At 43.5% G+C, this 24313-nt stretch overlaps 1 protein-coding gene across 3 annotated transcripts; it reads right to left on the reverse strand.

The window, feature by feature from the left end:
- Positions 1-332: 332 nt before the first annotated feature.
- On the reverse strand, positions 333-22219 carry LOC144124677 (uncharacterized). 3 transcript variants are annotated; one of them, XR_013313251.1, is made up of 8 exons: positions 22015-22219; positions 19794-19843; positions 16386-16433; positions 13639-13668; positions 11873-11935; positions 11624-11728; positions 9987-10062; positions 333-573 (listed from the first exon to the last, which is right to left on the reverse strand). XR_013313251.1 is itself a non-coding variant. In XM_077657509.1 (7 exons), exons 1-6 carry the CDS (start codon positions 22136-22138, stop codon positions 11672-11674), a joined length of 372 nt encoding a protein of 123 aa, XP_077513635.1. In that variant the 5' UTR covers positions 22139-22219; the 3' UTR covers positions 333-573; positions 11624-11671. The 3 variants fall into 3 exon arrangements, 2 of the variants coding, with proteins under 2 accessions (XP_077513635.1, XP_077513634.1); XM_077657509.1 differs by lacking the exon at positions 9987-10062; XM_077657508.1 differs by lacking the exons at positions 333-573; positions 9987-10062 and having other exon boundaries at positions 11593-11728.
- Between the last annotated feature and the right edge of the window lie 2094 nt (positions 22220-24313).

Genomic DNA, 24313 nt, shown 5'->3' on the forward strand with positions numbered 1-24313 from the left:
CTAGCTCATTCCTCTTACATCGCCCCACAGCGTCGCTTCTCTTGGCTCGTGACCGGCTTTTCGGCGTTAACGTCGGGCGGTCTCGCAGTGAAGTATAACTACGTAAATTTCTCACGCCGCCAAGTTTGCCTCTGGGCATCTATTAAAGATGCAAGATTTTAGAAGTCCGCTGCGCGAAGTCAAATGAACAGCAGTCCTAAAGAACGCGCAGAGCGATCGGACGACTGGATCAACGTTGACCGCCTGCCGGACGACGCGAACGCAACCTCACCGCATAAGTGAAGCAGCGGCGGGTGCAGTTGCGGATAAAAACGAGGCCTGCACTCGGCACGCAGAGCAAGAAAGTATTGTTTTTAATCCGTTGGCGTTAGGAGCCCTTCGTCGAGAAAAGGTGGCGTACAGATTATTGTTGTGTGCACTTGCCCCTTGTCACCAGCCGCCACCTGCCGCGGTTGGTACTCAGAAGAGACACCTGCCACTGTTCGCAGGTGGCAAAGTAGAGAGAGGGATATACCACTTGACAGTTGTAGTGGAGAGGAGGGAGAGCAGGAAACTGGCAGCGCCAGGAAGAACCTAGAACAAAAAAGAGTGTAAAATTTGTAACGAGCCGCAAAATATATATAGGAAAAAATTATATAGTCTATAATTATCAATAATATCCATATTATAATCTTAATATATCCCAAAGGTCATTAGAGGAAGGGCGCGGAGGGTGTGGTGCTGAGTTACATAGGAAGCAAATATTCCATCATAAGCATACAAATAAAAAACGAATACAAAAGGATAAATTAAATAATATCAAAAATAAACCGCGGTTAAGAGCAACCAAAATGTAAATCGATCCTACGAGAAAAAGGACCCTCTCAAATCAGAACTGATGTTAAAAAAATGCTTCAGTTTCTGAAAAAAGCCGTCATGGCTTAGTCAGGTAAACTATGTGTTTAGGTAAATTATTTCAGTGATGGATCGTGAAAAATAATAATGAATGACTGAGGAGGTTAATGCGAGGAAAACTGGCTTAATTTTGGAGAGATACACTAAGCCTAGAAAGATGTAGCTGATGATGCTAAGCGTGGCTGATGTAGCTTGTAGCGATTGAGAAATAGTTGTGGAAAAGTCCGGGAAAATAAGATAATAGTTCTAATACTCTTGACTTTTCAAGTGATGTCAAGTTTAGGAATACTTGGATGGTAATTATACTGGAATGACGTTAATAGTTTCTGGTTATAAAGCTAACGAATTTATCTTGCAACGACCCTACTTTGGTATCAAGTACATTTCATGCTGACTGCAAATTAAAGATGCTCATTTTATATTTGAATGAAGGACGTAAGCCTATGCTAATAGTAAATTGGCATGGTTAGCTTTGAGTAGGTGACGTGTCATGAAACCAAGTGCTTTAGATGTGTTACTAACGATGACATCAATGTGATAATTCTTTCTTGTAAAATCAGAATAAAGGTGACCACCTAGGTATTTAGGTACGGGAACATTCTCAGTGGGCATAGTATTCTTGAAGTAACAATAATTTTGTGACTTGGAAGTTGTGGTAAGTGTTATAGTATTTGTTTTAGAAACGTTAATTTTTCATTCGGGTGCGCACCAAGAGTGGGATTCTGTCAATACGCGACCGCAAGGAGTTAATATTATCCGCATTGGCAGCGTCTGTAAACAACACGTTCGTCAGCAGATAATCTGGCACTGGGAGTAAGGGTGTTATTTATGTTAATAAGTTAGACCAAGAAGAGCATAGTTTCTAGTCTGAATTTCGCAGCGCGCCAGTTTTAACCAAGACCGGTGAAGAACAGCGCCCATTTTGCATGAATAGTTGAAACGGCTGGCAAGAAGTTAGTAATGCAGGAAGTTATATTTTTATTCATGGAATAATGAAGGTAAGTGATTAATTCGAACAAATTTGTCTCATAGGACCGACCACGTAGGAAACATTGTTGACAGGGGGGAAATGGTCTTCGCCATTAAGTAGTTTTATTATGGCAGATAATATTACGTTTTGTGGCAGTTTGCAAGGCATCCTGGTAAATTAGATGCATGTGTAATTTGATAGTAGGGATGGGTGACATGCTTTAAAGATAGGAGTAACACGAGCAAGTTTCCACGAATCAGTTACGCGCCTAGCCTCAAAAGACTCCTGAAGAAATGCAACAAAAATGTGAGATACAACCAGTTTTGTTAATTTAGGTTTTATTTATGGAGGTTTAACGTGCCAGAGCGAGTTAGCCTATGAGGGAAGCGGTAGTGAAGGGCTCCGACAATTTCGACCACCTGGGGTTCTTTAATGTGCACTGACATCGCACAGTACACGCGCTTCAAGAATTTCGCCTCCATCGAAATTCGTCTGCCGCGCCCGGGATCGAACCCGCCTCTTTCGGGTCAGCAGACGAGCGGCGTAACCACTGAGCCAGTGCGGCGGCTAAGGTTTGTTCATTTAATTAGTTTTAGGCATATATCGGCAGGACCACGATCTGAGTTAATTTGTAGTCGGTCAATTGCTTTTTCTATCCCCGCATGAGTTATGATTATATTTATCATGGTGGTACTAGTATAACAGGCGATAAGGTCAGGAGAGATTGACATCTGCTCAGTGTTGGAAGAACTAAAGACAGATGCATTAAATTCTGTACCTACTTCTCAATGACGAAAGGAGTTACCGTCTCTAATTGCTGCGAAATTTTTTCACATGGGTTAGGGTTTACTACCCCCAAAACTTCTTAGGACTACTTCTGAGTAGGGCTGATATATCGTCATCAAAAATTAATATTTGGCTCCTTCTTTTCCTTCTGTGAGGACTGTGAGGACTACTTCTGAGTAGGGCTGATATATCGTCATCAAAAATTTATATTTGGCTCCTTCATTTCCTTCATTGCATACTCTTGCATGATCCCTATAGAGATGCCCATCACTTGCCGAGGCTGACAGGTTTGCTTTTTAGAGCATAACCGGTTCATTTTATTGATGGATCGCTTTACGTGGGTTGGGAGCCATGCATTTTGCGCTGATGGGGCGGCGGTGATTTCGTGAATATATTTATTTTTTCATTCAATTATCTTATCAACAACTATCCGCCAATCTTCCGTACTGTCGATGTTAACGATTGTGCTTAAGAAGTCTTTAGAAAATTATAAGAGTTCGCACGTGAATAGCTCAAAATTTGCTCGCGTATAATCCTAAATGACATTATTTTGCAATTCTGCCTTCACAATGCTTCTGTCATACTCGCTCTGCATGACATCTTGGTAGTGAACTCATTCTAATATTTTCACAAGAATATTCAATTCTTGTGTTGTCAGCACCCGATCTAAAATGGAACTTCTATGTGTTGGAGAAGATACGATTTGAGTCACACTAAAAGAGGGATGTAGGTTCGATTCAAGATTATTAAAGGAGCGTAAGAATGGCATGTAAAGAAATACGTATGGAGCATAAGCAATTAAAAGCAGGGACAATACCTAATGGTAACATTTTGCAATGACATGTTCCTACCAGGGTTACTTAAGACGCGAAAACGCGACGGAAAGTTCTAGTGAAGTATAGGCCTAATTTAGCGGGTAAAAATTGACATTCGTGCTTATCACCGAGATATGAGTACATTGCGCGTCGTGAAAAACGACTTGCAGGCACTCAAGAGGTAATTATTTGATATAAATGACACGATGCGCCGCAGATAATGTCAGTTTCTGTTTCTGGTTGCAGAAGGACATCTTTTTATACCAAACATTTTTCATATTTTACGGCTTTAAGCAGGGATTTGTTCTTTTAGTTTTATTGATATCTTACAGCAAGGAATACTGCCTGTATTGCAACATTTAAATCGGAATGCTGATTGGTTTAAAAGTTGGGCGACAATTTGACTGAGCACCCATTGAAGGAGTGTGCCTTTGATGATAAGATATGAAAGGAGACATCTGAGTAATTTGTGGCAATGCTTTGCAGCGCGGTCACATCTTAGAATAGCGGCATTTTAGAAGGAAATGAAGCGGGGAAGTTGGCCAGTGTATACTCTCTACATGCCATTTCAATGCTTGTTTCCTCACTAGCAAGTTTGACGTCCTCGCGACGGCACCCTAATTGCGCTTCTGAGAACATGTGCCTCGGGAGAAGTGCGTTGGCAACAGAATATCTTTCTGCATGCGTCAAGCTCATTTCATGGTGCACTGACTTTTCCTGAGCACAGTGCAAATTACTTTTGCCGTGTTTACCGCCATGGGTACATAATAAGGGACGTTTCCTAAGGGAAGCAGTGCCGGTGTCGCATGTGTCGCAGCCCTAACCTCCCGCTTGTTCCCGGTTCTTCAACGAATTGTGGCCCCGTACGCGTCCTCTAACCTTCTTTCAGAAGACTTCTGCGATATCTTAGACAAAATTTCTGCGGTTTTCTCTAAGAGAAAGAATGAGCAAGCTAACGAACATAAAAAGTGTGTCGCAAAAAAGTGACGTGCATGAATGCCCGCCGTGTCCAGAAACCTTGACGCTCAAGCCCGTTAACAATAAAGGAAACTTGTAGAAATAAGCCCTTTTTGATTATAATCGTAAACGCCATCATCCAACTTACGAAGACTGCAGGACTAAAGCCCTCCACTGACCTTTTATTTACGATGATCTGCTCCACCTTCGACCACGCCGTACTTGCTGCAAGCTTCAAAATCTAATCTACCTACGACATTTTTTGTCATCCCGTGCGGTGTTTGCCCTAGCATGGAATCCAGTTTTTTTTTATTTCAAGGGGCTGTCAGTTATCTTATTAATTCTCCGCATTGCAATCCCTGACATTTCACTTTTTCTCTTCCAGATTTTTTCTCTTCCAGATTTCCTCTAGGATGTTGTTAACATGGATTTGCTCCACTGACCCACCCTTCTCGCTTCCTGTCTTTTAATGTTGCACCTATCATGTTCCTTACCGTAGCAGTCTGTGTCGTCCGCATACGATCTCACCTCATAGGCGAGTGCTGGCAAGATACCAATGTTGTCTACTCCACTCTTGAGGCATATTGACTGACCCTGAGAACAGCACACCGCAACCTTTCTTGTTTTCCTAGACACTTTACATCAATGATCTGGATGGGTGGTCACTGCTTGTGCTAGGTAGATGTATTCTCTCAGCGCATCGAAAGCCTGGCTGCCTATAGTAAACTGATGTTACTTTCTCAGGCCATAAAGCTGTAGTTTTCTCCATATCAATTCTCAGTCATCGAATTCTTCGGATATTAATAAATCGTGAAACATACGCTGCACTTTCTCCTGCGAGGTATTCCTCATAGCAGTATCATCATGTGATGTTACTAAGGTGTTCTCTATTAACTATTTTCTCCAGGTCTTCCGAATCTAAGCTTCAAATGATTATGACTGGAAAAACATTACTACCCTAAAAAGACAACGGCGCCCCGAAAGAAACAGGTCATGAAAGTGATAAACCATCTGCCCAAGTAGCTGCGTTACTGCCTTTAATGATTCTTGTAAAGATGTGGTGAATTGTAAAGGGGAACAGAAAAGAATAATGAAACTCGGTTATACAAGGCCAGAATGAATGAACAGGCAACTTCTATCTGCACCAAATACAACATGAGCGCGGGAACTTCGCTTTGTTAAAATCGCGACGCGGAAGCAGGAGGGAAACCTCGACGGTGCTTTTGTACGCCATAGCAGCGGTAATTTTTTGCAGTCCATCGTGGTCTTGTCCATGCTGTAGTTTGTAAGATTTTTGCTGGAAATATTTACATCGTATTTCCAGTTACTCGCGTCTCGCATTTAACTCTTTCGTAGCATGGATGTGGATCGCCACACTCGAGAAGTTGGCTTACGCCCAGCGTCAGCGTTAATTCCAAAAAAGAATGTCGCAAAGTGACATGTCGCACACCTCTTCCCGTTGCCACGTTTGCAAACCCTCTTATGGTAGATGGGTCTATGACGCACTTATGCGCACCGGCATAAGTAGTGCACCAGACCGATCGTGCTACATCACATGTGTGCTTGAACTCTGGCGTCATGCACGGTCTATACAGTATTTCGAGCTGTATGCTCATGCTTTCACAATGAGCATGAGAAAGTCCCCCGCCTTGTGAGGAGAAAGAATTTGCAATTGGACAGTGTCGTTCATGTTGTGTTGTGAAGGCCTACGGGTCCTCGTTGTAGCAAGTATGCATTCGAATTCTTAGGGGACGCTGGTCTCATGTGGTAGTTGTAGGAGATATAATCTGTAACAATAGTTTGCAGCAAGCGTGCTTTAAAAAATCAAATACTTGCAGCGCTTCCTTGCTCCCAGTTGCCTGCTATTCTTATCAACAAATGGAGCATGCACGGGCCCCCATAGGACGAGAAATTTCTGGTGGTCGATTGGCAAAGGTGACTGCTCTTTTTTCCACACACCAGTTTCTAGAAAACGTTAACGGAAGAAAGTACGTTGTTTTGTCGACTGTTGGCAAAGCATATGTGCGCATGATTAATGTAAGCCAAATCGCGCCTGCACCTTGACGGCACTAGTGCAACTATACCATTCTGTTTCGCTCAAGACGAGCTTGGTTGATTCTGATTTTTGCTGCCCCCTGAAAAACCGCTATGATCTGTGTTCCCGCGCAATAATTAATATATCAGAGTGGTCGGATCAATTAAATTTTCAGTCACCCTCGTCAGAAATGCTTCGTTGAATGTCTTTTTAGCTTGATACTTGTAACCGTTGTAAGGTCTGTGTGTTCGACCTAACGATCAAAGTCTCGCAGTACCGGAGTGTAAGATTTTAAATTTTGCGCAGCAAAAAATGAGTACCTGCAAATTGCGTTATAGTTTTGTCGCGAAACGCTTCAATATGTAAAGCAATAAAAAAGGGCCTACAGCACTGCAACTTATAGTATTTACATGTCATTTTTGTGCACGTGTTTGTGAGTTCTCATCATCGGTTTTCGTTCCTCCCTTATTGAGCGTTTTTTTTTTTTTACTGCCCTTACATATTCGAGGTTGCTGGAAAAGGAAAAGCGCGAACACGGAACGAAGAGAGGAACGCACAACACAGGCGCTGACTTACAACTTATGTTTATTCGAAAAAAAAGGTGCACACACATATAATAGTCTCGGGGCAAGCTGTCAACTGTGTCAACGTCAGGGGCGGTGTAAAGGGCCGGATAAAAGCGATAAAATCTTAAAAGCTCGCAGGCATTGTTTCTTGTCAAAACATTTGTAACTTTTATAGCTTTTAAGATTTTATCCGGCCCTTTACATCGCCCCTGACGTTGACTCAGCCGACAGCTTGCCGCGAGACTATTTATACATGTGTGCACCGTTCGAATAAACATCAGTTGTAAGTCAGCGCCTGTGTCGTACGTTCCTCTCTTCGAACTGTGTTCGTGCTGTTCTTTTTTCAGCAATGTTATACCAACTAGCCCGCAACAACACCCTCGTGTATTTGAGGTTACAGCAGTCCTTTAAGTTCACTTTCCAGTTTCTCCAAACCAAGCACGGTATGGCTTTGGCAGCTTGGTGATCCGCCGTGAAGAAGGATTGAGGAAAACCAATAAGAAAATAAAGTAATCATGCTCAAGTACCTAACATGTAGATGCGAAAGAACACGTTTTAAGGAGAAAGCCTTTAATGGCTTATACTGCCGTCCCTCCGTCCGGTGTTAGACCCAGCGCCTGGGGTGACTCATCGACGATCGAACCTGCCATAATATTAAGACGAATGCCTTTAATGACTCATGCTCGCGTCCGTCCGTCCGTCCGTTACACTTTTCAACTCGATAAAAAAAGAAATCTTTGTGCATGATGACACTCGAACCACCATCCTTCCGCTCCGCAGCCGAGCGTGCTAACGACTCCGCTAATTCCTGCAACGCACGTGTTGTTCTCCTTGTCTAGCACGCTGGAGAATGTTTGCAAAAATGCATCGAATCATATGGATGCCTCCCAAACGCCCTCCAGTGTCTCCAGCATTTATGATTCGCAAACAATTTTGTATGTAATTAACATCTTCACCACACATCAGTCACACAAGCAGCAACACCGCGCTGAATGCTTTCGGCTCACCGCAATTTAGGTCAACAAAGTGCTCCCCTGAATTTTACTAGTTCTTACCCATAAATCCGTCAACTACGAAGTAATTATGTTTGCCATTGAACCACACAAGCTTGTCACAATCTGACAGCTTAGCGGATAGCAAGGCAAAAGCACTTCTAACCAAAAATTCAAAGCGCCATAGTCCTCCGCAAGGCCTGACCCCCCCCCTCCGCGCGCGCGCGCGCGCACGCACACACGCACACACACACGCACACATACGCACACGCACACGCACACACACACACGCACACGCGCACACACACACACACGCACAAACACACACACATTCCTTCCTGTCCTCTCTTTTACTGCTCCGCCTACTTATTAGGAGACAAGCGCTGTTTCTCACATATCGAGCTGTACCGCAAACAATGTTTTGTCTCTGAAATAAGTGCAGGATTCTTGGTCATTAATTTTAACTATGAGACAAATGTGAAATATTGTAGGATACAATTCTAGAAATATTGCAAGTAATGGGCAAACCTTTCTAGGAATTCTAAAATATTTCTTTTAAAATGTTTCCTTCTCTAGGATCGAGTTGTTTGGCTTAGAAAACTAGTGCTGACCTTTTTGACGATAACAAAACATTGACATTAAAATACTAAAAGCCTGCCTTGGGGAGATCTTCGGACAGGTTGAATAATATCCTGGAATCATGCGATATGTGAAAGTTGCGTTCATGTATAACTTTTCTTTGAAAAATGCGCTTGCCCACAATTTCAGGATTCAACAGGTTCAATAAGAAGAAAAAATGCTGGCAGTTGAGCTAGCTAAGCAAGAAATATTGTGCGAAAGCACAGTTTATAGCAGGCGGGCACCACCACCACGTATATGAAAGAGCGATAGAGGTGTCTGCGGATCCAGGGAGCCAGTTATGTGAGTCTAAACATTTTCATCGACAATGCCAAGTTACTAAATCTGCGCCTGTGGCGTGTGCTCCAATGCCGAGTTTCTGCAGCAATGCTGCAACTACAGCGTGTATTTCTCTAGTGCCGTGTTTCTGCCACAACAATGTGCACGCCAACCTATGCAAAGAACATCTCCGCCACGTAGGTCAAAACACGAAAACCAGTTAAATAGTCGTGTTAGTAGATGAAGACGACGTCGTGCGATGCACGGCGCGAGAATGTATTGCAAAGGTGGCATGCATGTTCAGCTACGGCAATAGCCCCGTCCTCTCGCGCAGTGGCCACGGAAGCTGATCCCTTTCGCGCCGCCGCAGTTTCGAATCGAAGTCGTGGATATTTTTCACTTATTGTTATTTTTATGACGTGGCACAAACCCACAAACGCCGTAAGAATACAAATATTGCTAGGTCTTGCTCGATTTTTAGCCATCGGAATACTGCCTCCCCACTGATACCAAAAAAGCTATAACTGAGGCAGCAAGCAGCCGCATGGGCCTTGGTGGAAATACAACGCATTTTTCTTTTTCACCTTTCACATCAACTATTCCTGAGCAGCGCTTCGCGATTTCCAGTTTCTTTACCGCGAAAACCGCGACGCTTACAACTGGCGCAATATAACAGATAGTGTACTACGAAAGGGAGTGTGTAGGTATAAGCAAGCGTGGTGAAGGCAACCGTGCAGGATAGGCTATGCACTGCCCGCATCAGCAAGTTTCGCCATTCAAGCCTGAAGCACCAATACGAAGTTACGGTTTAACTGTATCTGAACAGTGGCCTCAGAGCCACGCCTTCTTTCGCTCATCTAATCAACATAAATCTTGCCGGTGAAGGCGACGCTTTGAGGCAAACCCGAGGGAGATCATTCTGTTGATCCTTATTTGCTATGCGGCAATCCTGCGCCTCGGGTACGCATAAGCCTACGCCGACAGCCCGACCGGGCCTTTCCTAGGGGTGTGCCTGACGTAGGGCTAAGAAAGCACGTGAGGGCGGACGACGCTTCGTTAGAAGAGACGGCTCACTCTGCAGGATCAACGACCTCTGCGATCCATGGGACAGGGAGTAAGCAGTGTTCTTTTCACGAAGTTGGCCAGGAAACTAGAAAGAAAAGGTCACTTTAAGAACTGAGGCCACCTACCTTTCTCGGCTTGCTGGAGCTGGCAGGACGAACGGAAGCGTTGATCGGAGGGGAGGGGGGGGGGGGGGGGGCTTCAAAATCGGGAAAATAAATGCCTTGAAGCATCGTTTGCTTTTTGAAAGAATCCTGCAGACTTTTTTGAAAGAAAAATTCCGAAATGGGGGCTTTTAGTTGTGCGTGTTTGGCTAACATCTGCAAAGTGCAAAAAGACGTTTGCGAGATATACTCTCACGCGTGTACCGTCTGAGTCATAAAGCTACAGTATACCTGCGCCAATTTCATGAAGGTGAGAACAGCGCCAGCTGTTCGTATAAGCGCACCCTTTTTTATTTCAGGATTCTGCATAGCCTCACAGTGTAGCGATTTCCCGTTAATGTGTAGCGGAGCCCTTAGCGCCAAACAACTGATATTTTCACAGGCCAAAAATGCTTCGTCTGGAGATCACTGGACGCGTTTCTGAGAAAATGTACTCCTTCAAATGTAACGAATGTTTTTAACAAATTCAGTTTCTTCGTTACTTAATCAATAAACGGCTAGTGATGGCTGGTTCAGACGCCCTGGGAGAGTGCTTATACGGCCATCTTATCCGAGAACAGCATGATACATACGCCTGTTGTCATGGTCCGCAGCTATGTAAAATTCTCGGGCAAAGCTAGAGTGATAAGAAAAGGTGAAAATACGCGATTATTTCTAGCATTGTTAACACTTGCTTTGTGGTCAGAATGTTTATGATTGAAGAATGCGAAACAGAGAAGTTTGCCTCGCTCTACTTAGCGGCTCCAAACTCTCGTTGTAGTTGCGCGATATTAAGCTGTGTCTACGCACAAGGCAAGTCTTTTTTGCGCCTTGTACCCTTATTCTTGTCTTTGGGCCCAAACCCCAAAGAACAACTTCCTCTGGAGCGTCTATTCCCGCCACCAGGAAGAGTCGCATGGGCCTATCCGCAAGGTTTAGATAACTTCTAGGCTTGTTTTGAATTTTGTAAATGTCCAAATTTGCACTCTACTGTTCCGTCACGGCGAAGAAGATATCCAGCCTCTGTTCATCCATTTTTTTTCTTGCATGTTTGACATTCATGCCGCAAAGTAATCCGTTGCGGTAGCCTAACGCACTTATCCGCTCCGTAAGGGTCAGTGTTTCCTATCCTTTTTGATAGTCTTACATGAGTCCATCCTTGTCTTATTATAGACAGGTAGTCTTAAAGCTTTTTCCGTAAGCTCTTTCAACACTGCGCCTTTCGTTATTATTTGAGAGTTTTTATTTAAGTTTAGATGCAGAGGAATCTTTATAACACGCTTTCGATGGTAGGTTCATCAAAGCTCTCTTTACTTGGGGTGCTTGGCTAATCTCTGCTAAAGTTAGAACAACAGATCCGACGTCGGTAATATATTTAAATGCTAATGGCGTTGGCCTGTGTGTACGCCACTTCCCAGTCAGTGCCAGCGCTACTGGCCTCTAAGGATCACCATAGACAGAGGCGGTGAATAGCATTCTTCTTTCAACCACATATTTTATTGGGACCTTTATGGGGAGGAACGCGTCTTCCACTTTGCTTGGAGGTGATGAGCGTTACTGGCTGGGAGGTCCCAACTGCATTACCTTTGCTGTTTCACGAGCCATGCAAACCTGTAAACGGAAGAGCGAGCGATCGACTAAAACTGCAATCTTGTGAGGTTCAGATTTAATTAGTCATCGTTGAGCGCCACCGCTCTGTAACCATTTGACACTGCGCTGTGCTCCTTCAACTTGGGGCATTGAAAATTAACTTACAGTGAATGCAGGGAATTTGGAGCGGATTCCTTGAGCTATGGTACGGTTGGTTTCGTGACTATCCTGAAAAAATGAAAAAAAAAACAATTATATTTTAGCGCCAGCAGCAATGTCGTCGCAATAGCAATCACTGCGGCGATCAGTGATCTGCAATTCCTTGATAAAGAACGAATTATTTTCGAAATTTTTGGACCTTAGTTAGTGCTTCAGCGTGTTAAAATATTCATTCTGGAAGTCATTCTTAAACATTATTGTGCACGTTGTATCCCAGAAAAGGAAGGCCACACTACGTTACTATCTAGAGTTAGGAATAGCGTGGAGTGGGATTTCGATGCCTGTCGAAGAGCCCTGTGTAGTAGAAAGTAATTTAAAACGCTGCACTGCTAGATCCTCAAAGCCGTTTTCAGCTTTGCAAAGTGAAATTCCTTCACACGCATGGCACTGTTAGATCGTATTTGCTAGAAGGAAAATTTTACTCGCACATTGATCGGTTCACCGCGAACGGCGCGTTCTAGCCACAGTGAGACAGTTTGTGTGGACGCCAAAACAGTGCTGCCGCATTTGATAATGACAAAAAATAAAAATGAAACAAAATAAAAAAGTGTATTTTCTAAAATTGTCAACACTTTGGCCCGCAGATGATTTCTAGGCAAGGAGCGGTAAGGGCCGAAAAGGAAAGTGGCATGCCTTCTAAGGGCGTTGAGGAAGAAATACGCTTTCGCAAAAATGTGCGCAAGGCGCACAAGATTACAGGGAACAATGCTGAATGCAGTGCATCACTAGGACCAACGTTTAGAATCAGAAGTGCACTAAGATTAGGAGAAAAAAAGGAGAGATGTAAGATTTAAGCATTAGCTATGAAGCTGATGGTTTCCTCGCAACATGTTATAGAGGGGCGGTGTGGGGCCTCAACGGTTCTGACAGTGAATCTGAGGGAACTTAATTTTTCAGAGGCGCGGGCGAAGTAACAGCGGAATAGTGTCTCTGCCACTGGCTGCGAAAGAGGGTGTTCTCACTACGTTTACAAGAAAACAAGATTTGTTGCCGGGGTTATTTACGGAAACAACGCTCGATAACCAGCGCATATAATAAAACATTTCTGGCGGAGAGAGCTATGAAGTTTGTCCATGTTCCCTGTTTGTCCTGGACTGTTATATGAATCCCACGCCTTACCCCTTGCGGTAAACTCGCCACAGCAACATACGCTGCTTACATAAACAAGACCGTTTTGTCGATAGTCACCTTTCGTATCTTTTTACATTGCCCTACCCGTTTTGATAGCGAGATAATTCTGTGGATACCCCAATGAGGCGCGAGCTGATGGTTTGACGCCAAACTACCACCCATAATCGCAGTGCAGAAGCGGCCTTCCTGTAGCCATTACATACACGTCATCGAAGTTTCAATGGTGTCGTTCTACACTCTGGTAGCTCGTGCAGGGCAGCGCAAAGGCAGTCAAAGTTAAGAGAACGCACTTGCAAAGAGTATTTTTGGCGTACTGGGTAGGGCGTTCTTGTGTGGAGCTTCGAAGGACTGAGTATTGTGATTGGGAACAGAAATCATTTTTCAATTTACTCTTAAAAAGCAGACATAAAGGTTATAACGCAATGTGCCTAGAAATGATGAATCAAGGTCAATTATAGCGAAAAGCAGTTTGCAATAGTGATTAGAACCTTTCGATTGTCTTTTATCCAGCGTAAATGAATCCTTTCTATAAAAATGCTCCATACCGGGACCGGTATTTCAATGAAAAAAAAAACACTTACAACGTATTCCAGAAAATCCACCCTCGGGTGCTGAAAAATAAAGCATGATAAGGTGTCATACTGCACTGAATCAGCAAAGGGTTGCAGGCCACCACCCGCACCCTGAAACAGGCGACCATCGATCGCACGTCAATACGCAATATACCGTACGAAGTCCTTATTACCGAGACTACGACAGAGTGAAGTACTCCCAGCTCACCAAAGGCGCTGCACGAACAAGGCAATACGTTGGAAAGAATAAGGTGTCTTTTATACAACCGAGAAATTTCAGCGGACTACATCAGACACCGACTAATAGGAATTAGGGACATTGCCCTAGCTACGTATAGTGAGGCAACAGGACGAGCTCGGTGCTTCTCTTTCTTTTCTTCGGGATGGGTGGTGTTATAAAGCGCTATTTTTGAATTTTCATGCCTATGTGCCACGCGGTAGCGTCCAAAGAGACTAGGGACGCTAGTCCCGAATCCCTGGTAAAGTCGAAAACCTGTCGAACTGAGCATAGCTTAGCATAGCCAGCCCAAAAATTGTGTCACAATACCATGCAACCTCACGGGTTTTAACATTTCATCTGATTTGCCTAGCGCCATTTCCTGAAGTGAAGTGTTTAGTTATGAATTATTGGCTGGTTTTAGATTACAACACACGTACCGACGTGGACATGCAGCGGACCAGACGCGCTACTTCTGCGTATGTCCCCCGGTGGCTGTGCATGAGCTGCAGACACTCGGCTGGTCCGATAAATGCCGCCTAAAACACCTCCAGTATGCAAGAACGGTCTAACTACAGATGAGAAGGCTGTGGAATGCAGTAAGGAATGTGCGTTTGCAAATGTGGCTATGTATAATTGGAATGAGTAGGCCTTTTTTGTTGCATGACTTTCCTGGGACATTTTGTAAGAAACGCTTCTCACAAAGTGTCTTTGTTCTCATTGAGTATGAAAGGTTTCTGACAGAAGCGCGCAGTTTTGTTATATGCTTACAACGCGGCTGATCTTTCCTTCGATACGTGATTGGCCATAATGATGACTGAGAGTCTATCATGTTTGTTTTTTAGGCCCTTCTAAAATTACTAATGCACTTCACTAAAAATAATTCAGAAACACGTATCGGATAGCTGTGGTAGAAAGGCTGCGAAAGCTTAGTTCCTTTCAGTGACTTTCATCACTAGGTTCTGCACTCTAAGTAGTTCAGGTTCCCATCTAACTTTTTGGAACAAACAAAATATAACATTTCTTTATAGCTTTGGAGTCTAAGCGTTGGTTTGAAGAACTACGTTGCGCATTCAAATGAGACAAACACAGGAAAAGGCCAAAGAGATGGAAAGAGCCTTTTCCGTCTCCCTGGCCTTTTCCTGTGTTTGTCTCTATTGAATGCGCAACGTGGTTCTTTAAAGCAATGCACCAACTAGCCCAAGAAGAAATTCTTCTAAAGAGTCCATTCTTGCAGCAAATAACTGAAGGGTGTAAACCTCTAGCACTCAGCAGTATTTGAACAGGGCAGCTCCCATTGTCATGCCGTGCTTCGAGACAGAGCTCAGATCCTGACATTTTTTTTTTTCAGTCGCTCGCCAGGAAGACTTCTTTGGACACCTATACATTTTGTTAACAATGTCGGGTTAGTGTGTCATTTGCTCTCTTGTTTTTAATTTTCTAGTGCAACTTGCAATGAAGGTTTTATGTTTTTGTCATAGCATACGCGTGATTTTCTACGTTCTGTCCCCATTACATAATTTAGCCAGTTGTAAAAGTCATGATGTAAATTATTGATTGATGCTCAAGTTTCTTCCTCATTTTAATTGCTCTGAACTGTGAATATGGTGTTTTGAGCCCAGTCAGGGAGAGTATATGTGTTCTTTTCCCGTCCATCCAACATTTATCTCAATAAAGCAATATGAAAACGAGCTTCAATGTGCAACGTGTCGACGAGGTATTAATAGCCTACAAGCATCTGTGTAATCAGAGGGATTCTGAAGGCATCAGAGACTTAAAGCAGAACACGCGTACAGTCATACTTTACTGGAAATGCTGTGTAGAGGACCGTCAATGGGGTTACGAAACCCGCTGTCATGTCAAGTCATGTAACCGAACACTTGGAGAAATGTCAGGCCGGAGCAGACCAAATAGGGGCCATGTAGGCCGATGGATAGGCACTTTCGATATTGTGATGCCCTTAGTCGGATGTAGAAAGGGAACATATGAGAATGAGGGCTCTCGCAAAAGTTGGATGCAGTTATTGCTGTTGCTTCGTCTAAACTGGGAGCACCGGAAATTTGGGGTGGTATTACACATGAATTGCGCCCGGCTGTGCTTGCATCACGTTCTAGTCTAGTGGACCGAGATTGCATCGAAAAGCTTACAAATTGCGTAGTGCTCTTTGTAGAGGCATATTTCCTAGATCGCTTGCATGAAGCGCTAATCAGCAATTCGCTAAAATTTCACTCCATCATGCGCCTAACTATGGCTATACTGTAGGACATGGCCTCTCCTATATTTCGCAAGTTAACCTAGTTTCTCGAACCAACCCTCGCTTCCTTTTGCATAGGTTCTACGCAAAGCTGCACATAGATTCTACCCAATGTGCTAGAGGCTGATCTAAACTGCAGCCTTGAGTGTAATTTCTGGGCAAGGTAAAGCTGCCATCTCTTGCGTACATTGTGGTACCATGATGGAATAATGGGAGGCCTGTTAATAGCAGTGAACAGTTAAAACAAAGCGGAGTTCCTCGCCATTCCTCTGTCACCATGCTTACCGGGCCAGAACCAGCTTCTTCAGCTGCTTGTCTGCGGAGGTCCCCAATCTGGAATGCAAGGTATGATATGAAGATGGTAGTAGCGCATCAACTGCTGTGTAGTACAAGCAGTGGCAAGCTAGTCAGTGATCTCCGCACTGTTGGATAGCTGAACTGTTGGCAGTTAAGCTATTTATTGCGCTAAACTGAATCCGGGAAACAATAATTAAACTCCGAGGCAACGCAAACCTCTAATATTATGGTGGTCGTTGAAACGACTAGTTAAGCTTCTTAGCGGTTCCTCTTTCCAAACAAACCGTGTTGCATGCTTTAGACGAATGCTTGAAGTGTTCGAAAGAAAGCTAGGGTGTTGCTAAAAATAAACAATGAGGCTTTTATCTTGCGTTAGTACTACATAGAGAAAAAAATTACGAAGCCTGAAGCAAAGCTTTATGACAGCGAGCAAAAATTATAAGCTTCTGTAAAGATTAACTTTGACCGCTGTAACGGAAGCGGTGAAAGAATACAACCTTTGTCCGTAAATTTCCGAGACTCAATCCATTATAAAAGTGCGTTTAACATTGAAATAATTTGTGCAGAACCCCTTTGAAATAGTCTGCCTTGCAGTCTATACACAGCCTTAAACGCTTCTTGAGGTCTTATAACCAGTTGGAAAACGTTTTTTATAGCAGGGCTGTGAGCACTTTCGTTGAGGCGTCTTGAACAGCCTTCACGCTCCCCATCCAGTGACCTGTTAGGGCTCTCTTCACACGAGGAAACAGGAAAAAATCGCATGGGGAGAGGTCAGGTGAGTATGGAGGATGGGGAAGTACAATAACGTTGTGCTTGGCGCGAAATTTTGTCACTCTGAGAGCAGTGGTACGGCCTTGCGTTATCGTGGAGAAGGCTCCATCGTCCAAATGCCCATAAGTAAGGGCTACGGCGTCGCAGTGCATCACGCATGTGTTGGAGCACTCGGATATAAAACTCCTGTTTCACCGTCTACCCTTGTGGGACGAACTCGTGGCGTATGACACCTCTGGCATCGAAAAAGCTATCAGCATCGTCTTTGTTTTGGTCTTTTGTCACGGCACCTTTCTCGATGCCGGAGAGCTTGTGGACCGCCATTCGGCGCTCTGCCTGTTTGTTTGAGGATCGTATGGAAAACATTACGTTTCATCTTCAGCAATGATGCTGTCGACGAATGCTGCATCCTTCTCTGTCTCTAAGAATAAATGAGCGCTCACTAATGCCTGCGTGTCCTTCTTGTCCTGTGTGAGCGAGTGCGGCACAAGTCTGGGATTTACCTTTCGTTTCCCCAAGTTCTCGCCCAAAATTTGGTGGCATGTTGTCTTACTAATGTCGAGAGCATCTGATGGCTTGCGGACTGTAATGGTGCAGTCTTCGTGTGCATGTTCTCTGATCTGAGCCACGTTTTTTCATTCTTTGAGGTTGAAGGGCGCTCCTTCCTTGTGTCGTCTTCCAGCGACGTTCTCCCCGAAACGAACATATTGTGCCACTCAAAAAATCGCGCCCGCGATAATGTCTCTGCCTTAAGCGTCACGGAGGAGCTCATACGTCAATGTGGCTGTCTTGCCAAACTTCACATATAATTTTATGTTCCCACGCTGTTCGAGGTGGATGTCCGTCTATGCACATTCACTCACAGTACATTGCGCAGACGGCTAGTGACAACGTATTTTTCTACATTTAGTTCCATCTAGCGGCTGCCAGAGCAATTAACATAAATAACTCAAATGAGCCCGAAAATATGGCTGGCGCTACACATACGCGCCAACATTTGTTTTGGGAATCATTTCCAGAGGAGAAAATAAATCTGTCTTGAAACATTTACGGACAAAGGTTGTATTTATTGCTTGGCGAGATAAATACTCAATCATTTCAAGAACTTGCGGTTCCTAAATTTTCGCTCTTGTTGTTTTTGGCTTCAGGCGACATACTATAAAAAAAGAACATGTATGTTGAAGGCATCAGCTCGTCTTGGTCTACCTCTGCAAGACAAAGTACAGCGCCGCCTCCATTTGTATGTTTTATAGGCGCTCCATGCAAGCTTTCACATGCCGCACTGCTATGCCGCAACAAGATTCGCTTGACCTAAATTTCCATATTTTTAAAAATTACTGGCCAGCTTCCCTAAACGTCTGCTTTATATCTTAGTTATCAACCGTTTATGTACGTCAGATAACCTCCAGTCAAGTACGTCCACAGCTGGACACAATTAATCCTAAACGCTACGGGTTGCCCAGTGCCACGATCGGACTGTTTCTGTCCGCCGCATTTTATGTTCCACTATTTCAGGACAAATGCTTCTTTTTAGAAAAAAAAACCTCAATGTACTCGCAATTTCTTGCCTTGAAAAAATTGATAAATGAGAAGTTTCTTGATGGGATTTTGGCTTACAACACTAAAGGGCAGTTGTTTCTAGAGGTGTGTGCATATATGAAACTATCAAGTAGAGAATCAAATAGTTTCTTATCTGATTTGCTGGACGAATTCAATAGTGAATTTTCACAAATTTTCCAAGCAAATTAAATATGCTTTCAAAACTTCGAACAGCTCTCGATTGACAGCAAGAAGTTAAAAGAACGCTTCATAGTTTTCTTTTATGCCTGTCTCAGAAATAGGGTCCACTCAGACTGCTCACTGTGTGCTGCTGCGATTGGTCCACGCGGTAATCAGGGTTCACCGCAATGACAAGGTTCATTCGTGTTGCGGCGTTGAAAATGCTCTTACATGACTTCCAAGATTGGGTGATGTGGCAGTGCGCAGGCATTTAGCAAACACTGCCGTCACGCAAACCCCGGAATCCATGGCTCATAGGTAGCTGTCGACCCTATAATCTGCTCAAAGGGGACACTACTTTATTCGCGGTCGTCCCCAATAAAAAAAAGTAATATTCTCATTCATATGGCAAGACGGTCATAGAGTAACTGTACTGACTTCATGTTGCGTACCCTTTAATGAAGATTAGCCCTGCGCCTTTCGGCAGCTGTGGTTAAATCTTCATAAGTTATAGCGCCATGCCACATATCTGCTGGCGGCGCATAGCGTTGTCGCATGATTACTGTTTTTTAATATTTTTTGTAAGAATTACAGAATATTCCCCAATATATTCAAGTAATACTTATTCGGTTCTACCACCACCCCGCTCGTATTCGACCGGTTTTTTCGCAAAACTATTCGTATCGAATTTGTTAGTGGCGCTGCCCTGTTCGTATTCGACTGGGTTTTCAGAAGGTCCTATCCGCGCAAATATGGATGTTTTAGATTTGAGGTGATATTATCATGCTCGAGATTTTTAGGCGATATTGTTATTATGCCAGAGCCTGTGTTTGAAAGCATTTTTCCGAAAAACACCAACATTTTCCAAGACGAAATGAACAATGTTTTGTTCACGATTTTACTTACAGTGGTGATTTCCTGTTCAGTGTATTGGGCCTCGTTGAAACATGTTTGCTCTGAAATAAAAATTTGAAGGCACCTGTTATGTTAATGGACAGGGAAACATATCGGCAGCATTAACTCGGATGTTTCGAGAATGTAGAATTGCATCATACAACTAATCTATTGCATTTCTTGGAAAGCAGCAATACAAGACAACAGAAAGTGAACGAAAATCACAGTCTACTAAATTTTGATACGCGTCGCTCTAATTTCGTGTCACACCATAAGGAACAGGGTGCTTTCATGTGTGTCCGACTTCTTGATTTCAGCGTAGTCCCATTTTCTTTGGGTAAAAAGTAAATTCACAAGGGATCTTAAGTTTAAGAAACAGAAGCCAAAGAGCAGCTAAACTGGTGCCGCAGCCCTAGGACTATGTAAATATTTCATTTTTAACTTGAATTTTATTTCCATATGCCGCACATGAGGATATAGCAGGAAAGTTGCTTTTATGCTGCCTATCTGGCTCCCATTCCCTTCAAAAGACTGGAGTGTCAGTGCGCAATTTATACAAAAAGCAAGCAGTGTAAAAAAGCAATAAACTCTTTCTGAAATCTAAATAAATAGAAGCAATAAGTCCACAATCATTCAGATCAGCATTCAATAACACGTACTTCATGCATTACATTGGCAATGAAGCACGAACAAGTTTGTGCAGTCATCACGTTAGGCACATCAGGGTGGTTTAAAAAGAACGAGTGAAACAATCCCTCATTTTGACATGGCTAACATCAAGACGCTTAGGACATATCTTTTTTCATTATAAGGCAGGACAGAAGTTCGAACCAGAAGACGAGTGAGCGAAATAAACACATAAAGAACACCCAGACGGGGTCCACGAGAGCGATGAACTCGCCCCTTTCTCATTTCTTCTGCCAGTGTTACTGCACAGGCGTTTTCGCTGTTCTTTTTTACTGAAAGGCTAAAAGCGAATAGGAAGGTTTCATATAGACAACTGGCTGCGGATATGTGGGCTGGGAAGGCGTAGTACAATCTACTCGCAATTTAATGCGCTCCGAAGGAGACAACTGCGGGTGATTTTTCCTCCTTTTGAAAATAATTGTTTACGTTTTCGTGACTGGTTTACGTTGGCACAGCAGCAATGTAATTTTTTTTTGCTGCGAAAATTGCGTTGAAGAAGAGGCACTTTTTTTTGTCTGCCACTAGATTCAAGCTCTTGCCGACATTAATTTCCCTGTCTGAATGGAAGCAATGGCGGTGAGATTTACCTCACGTATCCACTTAGAAAGAAAAAGAACAAGGAGTAATTTACGACAGCGGGAGCTTCAAAATGCCTGTGGCCGCTATACCAGTATTTCATGGTTTTGTCAGTATTAGCTGACACACCTTTTTCTGATTTACCTTTCTCCGAAGATTCGTATGGCGACTTGGCTTTGTTAGCTGCGTTCTCGTTTCGAATTTCACACAGGCAGATTACTGGGATAGCCGGGACCGTCCAAATTATGTATGTTCAGTCTAGCCGCAAACAGGAGAAATCTATAAAAGTGCGGTTCTAAGTAAATGTACCCTCTTTGTACAGTAGCTCTGTAGTACTAATTTTTCTAATGTCGCCACGGTTAGTTTGTGGAAACCGCTCGTGGTGGCTACATAATAATAATAATAATAATAATAATAATAATAATAATAATAATAATAATAATAATAATAATAATAATAATAATAATAATAATAATAATAATAATAATAATAATAATATTGATTTTTGGGGGAAGGAAATGGCGCAGTATCTGTCTCATATATCGTTGGACACCTGAACCGCGCCGTAAGGGATGGGATAAAGGAGGGAATGAAAGAAGAAAGGAAGAGAGAGGTGCCGTAGTGGAGGGCTCCGGAATAATTTCGACCACCTGGGGATCTTTAACGTGCACTGACATCGCACAGCACACGGGCGCCTTAGCGTTTTTCCTCCATAAAGACGCAGCCGCCGCGGTCGGGTTCGAACCCGGGAACTCCGGATCAGTAGTCGAGCGCCCTAACCACTGAGCCACCGCGGCGGGGCCTGTGGCTACACCTTCATTTATTGTTTTTTCAGCTTCACGAAAGGTATACTATGGGTAAAAGAAGCCTTTCTTCACTACAAAGTGGCAATCAAGTGATCTATGCAACCCGCATGTTGCCGTCTTCAAGGAGTCCCTAGCAGTTCTTGGCAGAGAAATGGACAACTCACCTATTTGCGCGAACAATGCGCCAATCCCGGCGAGTCCCGGCGGGACCGGTGTATCTTCACTCGTCACGATGCTGACGCTAACCACAAAGGCAGCGACGAAGAGTGAGGCCCAGACACCGACCATTTTTCTTCAGAGGCTGCCCTGCGAAGATCAGCCGCTGTGATACGGAGGCGAGGCAATCGTTGTCGCCACGTCGGTTACTAACGCCGCTTTATATAGTGCCGCGTCGCGAGTGTATCCGAGCCCCCTTATCTTGGCGCCACGCGCGCTTTATTCGGCACGTGCCATACAGTACGGGCCAAGGTGACGGGTGCATAACCAGTCAGAGGAGCCGGCAGAGGGCTAGGGTCAAAACATGGTTCCGTATCTGTTGACGCGCGCTGGGAATCAAGCGGAAATGCGATCGCTAGGGTTCAAATGTGTGGTCAGATTACTCTGTGCAACGCATTAAGCGCTTCTCCTGTTAGAGCTTATCATCAGTTTCGTCCTCGAGCGTCTCTTAGTGGGGCGTACGAGACCGTCTTTTTTGTGTGTGTTTGCAATAACATGCTCAACTACAAAATACGTTATTATATATTTTTTATTTGTTGCAAAGAGGTCAGGAAAAACACTGATTATCACCACAGACATCTGTCCCTGCCATCCCGAACGGTTCCTTGCTCGCTGAGAGTTAGCAGTGACTTGTTTGTCTTTGGTTTATTTGTGCGCTGCAAGGCCTGGGGACCGACCGAATTTTCCTGCGTTAGAAGATTTATGTTGATCGCAAAGCATAGACCAGAGCAAGTACAGAATATATGCAGATCCTTGTAAGCCATCTTTCCAACACTAAGCATACGTAACGGCTTTGTTTACTTTGCATATCAATTATCTCTATGTGTTCTACGTTTCTAATGAGAACTCAATGTAAGATGTGCTTCCAAGGCAGGCCATATAGGTAAAACTAATAATTGATAAATGTTTTCGCAATCCTCGTGAAGTTCTCTATGAACGCTTTAAGTGTTTCAAAATGGGCTAGTTAGTTGCAATCATTGCTTTTCATTATTGCGCTTTTGACAAATCTTAAACACAGTTTTCGTGTTAAGTGTTGTTTCCCTGTTGTGTTTAAGTGCTGAAAGCGCGATAATGAAAGGCGAATAATTTCACAAGCCTGTAACTATGCTAAAAAACAAAATAACATTGTGAGCACAGGGGATCCTTCTTCAGGCTCATTATGAAGACGGCTGCCTTAGCGGTCCTTAAGCGTGAATGTCGCGTTGACCATGGTCAGTGACCTATGAGCGCCGTCAGCTATGCTTCCTGATCAAGAGGTATATAGTCAAAGCATCCGCAACATCATCTTCAAAATTTTATTACACAGCGTTTGCACAAATTATAGTACAAAGCGTCGTACTTGAAGCCATACGCATGCACTGGGCTTATCATGAAGTGTTTATTGCTACAGCGCTTCTTTTCTCTCTGTGATGTCTGCGCGATTTTCATGCTCAGAAATAATCTCGCCTTAACACAGGCTGTAATTCATACGTGTCTAGTGCGTAGAGCAGCACAACGCCGTTTAAAAGTACAAGTTTCAGTTCCAGTCGCCAAAAGAAAAGTCAGTAGTGCCGTGAAAGCATCTACGTCTATCAGGTGTATTTCATATCTGCCTGAGAGGCATCACAGATCGCCATCCAGTAACGGTTATTTATGGCCTACTGTATCGCTATGCAGAGATGTTTTGGCGACTACAGTAAATTGAGGCGAATGGGAAATAATCAAGGAGAGAAAGTTCGAAAGAAGCTTATTGAATAATGTTCTGGAATTATTTTTCAAGATGCGAATGCTATAATAGTCGTCCAGTCACTGGAAATTCGCAGGCGGCCTGCTGGCTGCAACCGCAGGCGAGGAATGAAAATTTGTGGCCGCAAACTTCGTAGCATTATTCCAGTTGTGCCACACATTATGAATAAATACAGGGTCATAGGGAGGCACACATATCAGCCATTGTGCCGTAAAGGCTACCTCGATTCCCGAAAGTGTTTTCAAACTGGCCCTAAATGGCCAGAAAAATTTTCAGATATGCGAACACCTGAGTCCTTGATCCTTTGCGAGTTTCTAAAACCAGTATTGTTTCTAAAATCTATAAGTTTAAAGGTAGCTGGGCGTGGACGCATCGCTTAATTGATTTAAAATCTTTTCTTAATTTTGTAATCAACTGTTCACTTATGTGGAAGTGGTAACGCTTCATGTAATTTAACCACTGTTTTCTATTTGGTTATTGATTATCACTTTTTTTTTCAAAGATAAATTGTACAAACGGCG

The sequence above is a fragment of the Amblyomma americanum genome, chromosome 3 (assembly GCF_052857255.1).
Source record: "Amblyomma americanum isolate KBUSLIRL-KWMA chromosome 3, ASM5285725v1, whole genome shotgun sequence".
Classification (NCBI taxonomy): domain Eukaryota; kingdom Metazoa; phylum Arthropoda; class Arachnida; order Ixodida; family Ixodidae; genus Amblyomma; species Amblyomma americanum.

Bases quoted from the DNA above. Each gene is read 5' to 3' on its own strand.
- LOC144124677 (XM_077657509.1), bottom strand. From the start codon at position 22,138: ATGGTCGGTGTCTGGGCCTCACTCTTCGTCGCTGCCTTTGTGGTTAGC. The intron at 13,669-16,385 runs GTAAGCATGGTG...TTTATTTTTCAG, and splicing joins AAGAAGCTGGTTCTGGCCCG to CACCCGAGGGTGGATTTTCT. The intron at 11,729-11,872 runs GTAAGTTAATTT...TTCCGTTTACAG, and splicing joins CCAAATTCCCTGCATTCACT to GTTTGCATGGCTCGTGAAAC.